General features: G+C 41.3%; 1 protein-coding gene across 1 annotated transcript in view; it reads left to right on the top strand.

Moving 5' to 3' along the window:
* Window positions 1–1,049: 1,049 nt before the first annotated feature.
* KCTD8 (potassium channel tetramerization domain containing 8) overlaps window positions 1,050–10,273 on the top strand; it is a gene marked incomplete at both ends in the record, with an annotated part of 248,532 nt that continues 239,308 nt past the window's right edge. Inside the window, one exon of the mRNA XM_082838554.1 lies at window positions 1,050–1,998. Coding sequence (XP_082694680.1) covers window positions 1,050–1,998 — 949 coding nt within the window. The remainder of the gene's footprint in view (window positions 1,999–10,273) is intronic.

The following is a 10,273-nucleotide window of genomic DNA, read 5'->3' as shown; positions in this document are numbered from 1 at the left end:
TACCACAATCTTTTATTAGTTTTGTGAACCGAAAAACATTTCAGTTTTAAAAATTTTCAACTATTTGTAGCACATGCAGTTAAATATGCAATCAGGACGGCTGAATGTAATTGAGGTTCCGGCATTTCGCCCTTCACTTCAAAAACTATGCTAAAACCACTACAAGAGATTCACCCCCTATGTAGTTTTTTTGGCAATCAAAGTCCTCACGCCAACATTTGTAGTAATTTCAGATTGGCACCCTAGCATTTCTGTTATAACCCAACCCGCTACCCCACTTCCCACCTTAATGCAAGATAAAAAAAAAAAAAAGATAGTTTTACTGGGCGAACAAGGGCAAGGGAGGAAGGAAGGGACGGACGGACGGACAGAAGGGGGTAATGAAATGGATGAAGGAGAGATGCTGTCCTTTTTCCCGTTTGTTTTCAGTTCCCTGCCCTCTTCTTCCCATCTCCACGCTCGCTGTCAAGTAGCATCACCTCCAGGCTCGGCCCTCGGTCCTTCCCCCAGCGTCGGAGCCCCGCAGCCGGAGGCTGGCACCTATCTCTTTAAATGACAGCTGTGGCTCGGGTCTCAGTCCCGGGCTTGACGTCAGCGCCGCCTCCCCGGCTACGAGGAGTAGTTTGCGCCACAGTCCGCGCTCGGGGCTCGCGGCGCGCTCGCAAGCTGCTGGGGCGGCGAGTTTTCTTTGCTCCCGCCCCTCCTCCCGCCCTCCCCGCGGAGAGCCGAGCGGCAGCTTAAGAGCCTCTCGCAAGTCTCTCACACTTCCCCGCCGTCGCCCCCAAAGGAGCAGCCGCTCCTCCTCGCGCCGCCGCCGCCGCCGCCGCCGCGGCGTCCGCAGAGCTCCTCTCCTGCACATCGCTCCCCCGATGGAGCCCGGGCGCCGCCGCCGCTGCCCCGAGCCCTGAAGCGGGCCTCCTGGGCCGGAGAAACGTGCCGCCCGGCCCGAGGGCGCATCAGGGGCACGCCACTGGGGGTGCAAGGCGCGGGTTTCGGGAAGGAGAAAGTGCTGCTCTCCAGGGTCACTTGGCCAGCGGCGGGGGGGGACCATGGCTTTGAAGGACACGGGCAGCGGCGGCGGCACCATCCTGCCCATTAGCGAGATGGTCTCCTCGTCTAGCTCGCCCGGCGCGTCGGCAGCCGCCGCCCCGGGGCCCTGCGCGCCCTCGCCCTTTCCCGAGGTGGTGGAGCTGAACGTAGGGGGCCAGGTCTATGTGACCAAGCACTCGACGCTGCTGAGCGTCCCGGATAGCACTCTCGCCAGTATGTTCTCGCCCTCTAGCCCCCGGGGCGGCGCCCGACGCCGGGGCGAGCTGCCCAGGGACAGCCGGGCGCGCTTCTTCATCGACCGGGACGGCTTCCTCTTCAGATACGTGCTGGATTATCTGCGGGACAAGCAGCTCGCGCTGCCGGAGCACTTCCCCGAGAAGGAGCGGCTCCTGCGCGAGGCCGAGTACTTCCAGCTCACCGACCTGGTCAAGCTGCTGTCGCCCAAGGTCATCAAGCAGAACTCGCTCAACGACGAGGGCTGCCAGAGCGACCTGGAGGACAACGTCTCGCAGGGCAGCAGCGAGGCGCTGCTGCGGGGGGCGGCGGCCGCAGCGCCCTCGGGTCCCGGAGCGCACGGGGGTGGCGGCGCACCGGACAAGCGCTCCGGCTTCCTCACGCTCGGCTACAGAGGCTCCTACACCACGGTGCGTGACAACCAGGCGGACGCCAAGTTCCGGCGCGTGGCGCGCATCATGGTGTGCGGACGCATCGCGCTGGCCAAGGAGGTGTTCGGAGACACGCTCAACGAGAGCCGCGACCCTGACCGGCCGCCCGAGAAGTACACGTCCCGCTTCTACCTCAAGTTCACCTACTTGGAGCAGGCGTTCGATCGCCTGTCTGAGGCCGGCTTCCACATGGTGGCGTGTAACTCCTCGGGCACCGCCGCCTTCGTCAACCAGTACCGCGAAGACAAGATCTGGAGCAGCTACACGGAGTACATCTTCTTCCGTAAGTTCGTGGTCTCCGAATTTCCCAGTTCTCCCGCCCCCTCGCCGACCCGCGGCGGGTTCCAGCGCGTCTGGTGTCGTTGTGTGCCTCCCCTATCGCGGCAGACACGATTTACGGTTTCGTGCCTTGCGATCTCCCTTTTGGCTCCTCTCCTCAGCAACTCAGGAGCACGCAATTCCCAAGCAGTCCTCTTTCTTAACTTTATTGATCTTGCCCTCTCGCCCCGCCCAGCTCTTGGACCCTCTGGACACCCTTCTACTACCGAGGGCCGGGAAAAGACAGGGGCACAAGGCTGGGCGCGTAGGTCCCCTTCCTTCCCTCTGTCTCCGTGGGACTCACGGGGGTCAACTTATGTGGGTCCCAGTGGTGTCCCTCCAGAGGGCGGGTTGGCATCAAGGTACCGCGGCGCACGCCGGGTTTACCTCCGGTTGGTGCGCGTCGGCGCTGGAGCATTCAATTATGGGTGGTTGCGGAAAGGGGCAACAAGAGAAGTGGCGATTGTGCCTCCAAAGCCCCTCAAGGGCCCGGGGGGAAAGAGGTTTCCATTGACCCATAAAAACCTCAAATTTCTCTCGCGCCAGTTGTCTTCTGTAACTGTTAGGGGTTTTGAACAGAGAAGGGTGGAGGGAACGGGCTTTGGTGGTCTGAGTGCTGTCAGAGTTGGACATGAGGAAGGGAAGTGGTGTGTATGCGCCTGTGTGTGTGCGCGCGCGCGTGTGTGTGATTGTGTTTCCTTTCTGGGCGCCTCCGGTGCGAATGAGGGATTGAATCCACTTTCCCAGGGGGAATAAACGTAGTGATTTTCTGAACTGAGAGAACGAGGGAGTGGATTGGAAAGCATCTGGCGCAATGCCTTTTGTAGTGCACTTTGGCGGGGGCGGGTTCTGTGGGTCAAGTTCAAGAACTCCACCGACTAGCACTGAGGCTTGGGGGATGGGGAACCGGGGCGGGGACAATTCGCAGTGACGTTTATAAAGTGAGGAGGGCCGCAACTAGAGAGCTATGTGGACAAATGGAAAGCCATCTGGGATGGGAGCAGGAACATCATTTGGCAAATGTTTTTTCTTTCTCAAGACACAAGAAGATTGAAAACTTGCCTGTAGTGTTAGGGAGAGTAGCACTGACAGCCTATGTATAAGCCCAGCTTTAATTGCATTTATTTATTAAGTAATTCACTAACTGTTTGGGATCCAGGCAATTTTTTGCACTTTATTTTGACTAGGGAAGTGGAAAGGACCTCTCTTTGCACAGGCGTGAGATTGATTGGAAGTTGCTCATTGTTTGTGTATTCTAGTAACCTTGGAGGTAAGGGTGACAAAACACAGCACACTTAGTGTTAGATTGTCTTTTTTAATAGTGCTGGTTTTCCTAAGAAAACCATTTCAACAGAGAAGCAAAGAAAGTGTCCATTGAAGTGGTAGATAAAAATCTAATTTTCTTAGAGAAAGACAAATATTATGTCACTTGTATGTGGAATCTAAAAAATAATACAAATGAATCTATATACAAAACAGAAACAGACTCACAGACATAGAAAAAAAAGGTTATGGTTACCAAAGGGGAAAGGGGGGAGGAATAAATTAGGAGTTTCGGATTAACAGATACAAATAACTATACATAAAGTAGATAAGCAACAAGGATTTACTGTACAGCACAGGCAACTATATTCAATATCTTGTAATAACCTGTAATGGAAAATAATCTGAAATATATATATATATATATATATATATATAACTGATTCACTTTTCTGTGCACCTGAAACTAACACAATAATGTAAATCAATTATATTTCAATAAAAAATCTAATAAGATTTTTTATTCTTAATTATATGAAAGTATTATTTGTTACACAGTAAAAAGATCACAATAGTCAGAAAAGCCACCCAAAGGAAGGGACCTTTATTGACACTTCAGACCTTAAACATTTATGTCATTTATATAATAGATATATTTCCAAGCATTTCAGAAGATGAGAGGAAATGAACTTTTGACTTCTTTTAGTGATTTTTAGTGGTTAGTGATTTTTGTTAGAGAAGGTGTAAGCATAAGTGTTCTGCAGTTAAGGTTCTTGAATTTTGGATTCTTTTGCAGTTTTGGTCTTTCTTTTCCCCCTAGAAACTTGCGGACTTGAAAATGCCCGTTACTTTGATTATGAAGAAATAATACAGGTTGTCTTTAAATTATGAAAAATGCTCATAAAATAGTGTACTGAAGTTGGAAACTCAGCCAATTTAAGTCATAAGATGATTTGAGAGATGCTTAGAATTCAGGATATTTCACTTCTGGAGCTAGAGGAAGTGAAAGAAAATAAAATATTTATATTATGAATAATGACTTGCAGAGTATTCACATAACAAATGAGTTCTGAGATTCATTGATAAAAGTCCCAGAAATCTAAGGAAGCAACTCAAAGCCTTTTTCATTGATTATCCTGTGGGGGAAAATACACAATTCCAGATTAAATATGGTTCTTTTGAAGTGGTATTCCAGTTGACCAACCAAATGTGGTTGCCGCTTTTTATTTGTCATATAAAATTTATCTCGAACACTGTTATATATACATTTATTTTGTGTTTTGTATAGCTTGCAGCACATTTTCACAAATTATTTTGTATGGGATTCCATTTAAATTGGTGAATGAAAATTCACTGTATTTCCATCCTATTTAGTGAAGGTAATAATGTTAACTATTCAGTGTAGTTATCTTGTTTAGCAATCTCTATTTTTAAAAGACTACCAGTGTTATTCATAAAAACAAAATCATTAGATGAACTTGTTTGTCCACTGTTCAGATGCAGAGCGCCTCATTATCTTTTATTTCTCCTTTGACACAATTCTTTCAAAACCTTTTTTTTTAATGTATAACGTATCAGTCATTTTAACACCTTTTAAAGGTGAACTTAGTAGTTTGAAGCTGCTCTAAGAAGTGTAGAATTGGTTTATACACTTGAACATCAATTTCAGCTCTTCACTCCCCCCGCCCTTGCACCCAACTTCCCCCTGAGTTTCTGTAGAGATGGGAGGAGAGTGGCAAATGGTTCAGTAATCCCAGACACTGCTATTTGCCAAATGCGTGATCTTGACTAAATTATTTTAGTTTCCTCACCTGTGCAATGGAGATTATTATAGTACGAATTTTATTGAATTTGAGAATACATGTAAAGTGCTTGGACCAGTGCTTGACCTATAATAAAAGCTTAGAAAATGTTAGCTGTTACAATTATAGTAAAGACATTTTCTTGTCAGTATTAAATTTAAATTTTGTTTTTAGTAAGTATAGTTGATTTACTTGTAAAGTTAATTAGAAAATTATTTTGCAATTAAATGATAGCATAATAAACTTTCAGAAGTTTGAAACTACCAACTTAATAACCAGATTCTTCCCTGGAACTTGGATTTTTCAGGCCAAGTTCGAGTCACCTAGGTTTGCCAATCACACTCCAGTTAGTTCTTTTGGATCAACTACAACAGAACCTTTTTCTGATTCAGGGCCAAGAAGTGTTTTAATACTCTCCATTAGGAGTTGAAACTTTGGCAGTATTTTCTCACAGACTCTGAGCTAGATTCATATCTCCTTAAGTACTTGTATCCACATCACTGGGTTCTAATACTCAAGGTTATATACAGGCTATTAAAGATTTAATATCAGCTTCATTTGGCTACATGGACACTTTGATCTATTATCAGTCATAACTCATAGTTTTATCAAGATTTTAGACTCTGCAACATATACTAGTACTATTAAATTCCATATTACTCTACTAGTACTAAAGATGGATTGTCCTTTCTTGAAGGAAAACAGTGATTTATTGTGTTTTCTGTTTTTTGGGGGGTGTCTGTTAAGTGTAATTGTGGCTCTTTTTAGCAATATCTCAGAGACGAAAAAAGGAATTTTGTGTTGGCATTGTATTACATAGACAGTAGCTATCTGCTTGGAATGTGATATGTAGACTACCCATAATTAAAATGAGCATTATATATATCCTTTATTTCTCATAAACAGTGTGTTTACAGAAAGGTAGTACTGATTCACTGCTCTTCTCTTATAGTGCTTTGAGTTTTTCATTCTGTGTTGGTTGAATAATACGTGGTGTGAAAGTATACATTTCTCTAGGTGCATTTGATATTCCTTAAATTTGGTACAGTCTTTTTTGTTGTGATGTATGAGAATGCCCGATATAGGACCTAATGCTATTACTGAACTGGACGGTGAATTCTAATCTGTCTTAATGGATTTTTATATACACTCTTTCAAATACATTCTGATTTATTTCACTGTGTTTGGTTGAAGAAAGCTAGCTGAATTGAAAATATTCAAACAGCTATTCAATCCTATGTTAGCAGGCCTGTTGCATTAAAAGCTTTCTAAGAAACGTCTTTAAAAAGTCATTCTATTTAGATGCATACCTTTAAAATGATATATTATTTTCTAGTCCAAAAATACTTCTACTTTTATCAACAAACACTGTTTTATGGAAAATAACTTTGTTCCTTCTTATTTTTTTTTAAAGTTGGTTCTTTTCTTCTTGGAGACTTACTAGTCATTTTTATAATTATCATGGAAAAATTTCTTCTGCAACCACATGGCTGAATGACTTTTGAATCGACAGGGAACAGATAACTTTGTAAAACACCAAGATTCTTATTTCATGCAAATACAATATTTGCAGTAATAAAGCAGACAGAAAATGACAAAAACCTTGGAGTGCAAAATGTTTGGAAGCCATGCCATGGCATTGGTTACTGTTTAAGGGCATTAAACTTTTATGTCTGGCATAGTACTGTCTCTAAATTTGATCTTTTAAAATTATGTTATGGCTTTAGTTTTCTCTGCCACCCTTTCTACAGCTTTATGTGGGTCAATCCTTAAGCATATAATAAAGCAAAAAGACAATGGCACTCCAAGCCTCATTTGGCAAGTTCTTTCTCTTTTGTAGCTTAGAGTAGAAGAACTCACAATGAGTGTGTTTGTGTGCCTTAGTTAAAAAGAAAAAAAAATCTCTTTGGAAAAAGAGAAATAATATGTATGAAATTAGCAACAATTATTATCTATTCTATTGTTATGAGTTATTGGGTCAATTAGTTTAAAATGTGAAAATGATTGTCAGCTTATTCAAATGCAGCCCTTTTTTGATAATGGAAGTAATATGTGCAGTTTTAGGAATTTTATAAAAGAGAAGTAAAATTTTAAAAAAATTGCCACCAGTAAATGCTAATAAAATCTTGACTCATTTCCTTCCAGTCTTTGTTCTAAGCCTGTGAAGATGACAGACATACTTTTTGAAAGTTATGGTGACACTATGTAGATGGTTTATATGCCATCTTTACTTTGTTTTGCTTTATACATTTAATGCAGTTATACATTTAGTGACGTTTCCCACAAGACATTGAATTTTTTCATTGACATCTTAGATAAAAGTATAATACATGTCCTTTGCCACAGACAGTATTATAAATAAATATTGGTGTTGAATATTTTCCCTGTAAGCTTAGAAAATAGTTGATTTTTTCAAAGTACAGTATGTGTAATACAAAGAACATTTACTATGTACCTAGATTTGTGATAAATGTTTTATAGCCATTACTTTTACTTTTTTAACATTCCATTAGCTTGGCATTAGTTCCCTAATACTTCAGTTAGAAAACTATGATTTGGAGAGGTTAAGTTAACATCCTTAGTTCATAGAGCTGGTATGCGGCTGAGCTGGAACTAGAATAGTTCTGCCTTACTGCAAAGCCCTTACTCTTGAATGTTTAAAAGTAAGCCCTGTTTCATGCAATCAATTTTGTAAATATATTTCAATGTCTACTGAGTACCTAGAACTTAGCTCTTTAAGCAAAAATGGGTAGTGTGAGCTGTATATGAATGAATCTAATTTTTCTTAATCTATTTTAAATTTCCTTAAGAATACAGTAAATGCAGTTGACCCTTGAACAACTGCGAGGGTCTATCTGTAAGCAGATTTTTGTTCGAATAATATGTATTGAGGTTGGTTGAATCTGAGGATGCAGAACCTCCAATACAAGGACCAACTATAATGTTATAAGCAGATTTTCTACTGAGCAGGGGTGGGCACCCCCTAGCCCCTGCATTGTTCAAGAGTCAATTGTATATGTTTTATGTCTTTACTTGATGAAAGGGTTAACTTTTAACGATTAAGGCTACCACATTAATGGATGTTTTTAAAATTAAAGAAAATAAACCATTTGACTCAGTTTACCACTCTTTTGGGGGAACAAGTAGTATCTGTAGGTTTGATAGACTGATTTTAAACAATGTTAAGGTAATCTTCTGCAGAAAATTCATTTTACCATTTACCTATAACACGTTTTATGTATGTTCTTAGAAGGTGACAAAATGAAGAAGGTATTTTGGTTGAAATCAATTTTGTTAATTACGTAAAGTTTATTGGCCCTAACTATTGGTTAATGCCTTTAAATTATATACTTGCTATAATTAGGTCCAAAAAAGTATCAAATATCTCCTGGGTGTTGGAATTATTGGCTTTTGGTGTTTTTGAAGGCTTAAAGTATTGTGGAAGTATATCTATACATTTGAAGTAATTGGAAAGTAGTGTTTCAGGTAACCCTTCAATCTATGTTTCATTACACTTACCGTTTTTAAAGCCTCTTTTGAATTAACTTCAGGGTATTGTCAGCACTTAGCAGCCACAATCCTGCAAGACAAGCTGGCAGCTTCTCTAATGGAGATGATTCTAAAAGGTTTTGCAAAGACTTACCTAAAGATAAGAATAACTTTATTCACAGGTTTTCAAAGTCACTCCCATAGGTAAGTTAACTATAAGTTCTAAGGGTAATGGTGAACCTCCAGATGCTAACTTGAATCTAAGGTATCCTGTGCCTAGCATCTGTATACTTCTCATCATTCGTTTCTGCGAGGGAGCCATGAAACCTAATTATCCTGTAAGGTTAGTTGTATTTTGCACTTTCAAAAGCAAAATATATGAGTATTTTATACTGAGTTTATACTGTTTACAAGTTTCTTTCTTAACTCATTGGTTTTTTTAGTGTACCCCTGGTACCATAGTCATGTCGTAACTGAGTGACCTCTTGCTGTGGAATCCTTCTGCATTTAGCTTCCACACTTCCCTGTCTCTTCCTAGTACACTACGTATAGGGCCTTCATTGTATTTCCTAAGCATGTAACTATCTTTCTCTTTTTTCTTGTTGTATCCTATTTTTTTCCTAGCTTTATTGAGATATAATTGACATATAACATTTTGTAAGTTAACATGTTGATTTGATACACGTGTATATTGCAATTTGATTACCACTATAGTGTTAGCTAACACTTCCATCTCCTCACATAATTACTAGTTCTTTTTTTATGGTGGGAACATTTAAGATCTATTCTCTTAGCAACTTTCAAGAATATAGTACAGTATTTTTGGCTATAATCTCAATGCGGTGAGTTAGATCCCCAGAACTGATTTATCTGATAACTGGAAGTTTGTACCCTTTGACCAACATCTCATGTTCTCCACCCCGCTCAGCCCCCTGGTAACTACCATTTTACTCTGTTTCTATGAGTTCGGCTTTTTTTAAGATTCCACTAATAAGTGATATCATACAGCATTTGTCTTTCTCTGTCTGACTTTTTTTTCACCAGCATACTGCCCCATGGCCCATCCATCGTCTTCCTTCTTTATTATGGCTGACTATTAGTCCATTGTATATATACACCACATCTTTAGTCATTCATTCGCTGACAGACACTTGGGTTGTTTCCATATCTTGGCTATTGTGGATAATGCTGCAATAAACATGGGAGTACAGATATCTTTTAGACATCCTGTTTTTATTTCCTTTGGATATATATCCAGAAGGGGGATTGCTGGATCATATAATTATCTCTTTTCATATTGACCTTCCACACTGGCCTACTTTCTCCTTGAGAGTTGGCACCGAGTCTCACTTTTGTCTTTTCATCCCCCAGAGCAGTGGCTACTGTCACATTAAGAACTCAGTAAATATTTCTTTTTTGAATGAAAGTATAAATTAACAAATGAACCAGCGATCTTGCTGGTTGTACCAATGTAGTTATTGAGTTGAGATTTAGTTTCACTTCAATTTAAATTGCACCTATTGAGCAATTACCAGGCTATAGCTTGGGACAAGACATGCCAATGTGAATGACAGAGACCTTGCGTTTAAGGTGATCACAGTAAGCTTTATGTAATATTGAATTATGTTATAGAGGGGTTATTTGGTGTATTAACAAGAGACAGAGTAATGGCATGAGAGGCTGTTG

The sequence above is a fragment of the Leucopleurus acutus genome, assembly GCF_964270905.1.
Source record: "Leucopleurus acutus genome assembly, chromosome: 4".
Classification (NCBI taxonomy): Eukaryota; Metazoa; Chordata; class Mammalia; order Artiodactyla; family Delphinidae; genus Leucopleurus; species Leucopleurus acutus.
This window is presented reverse-complemented; position numbering and strand designations above follow the sequence as displayed.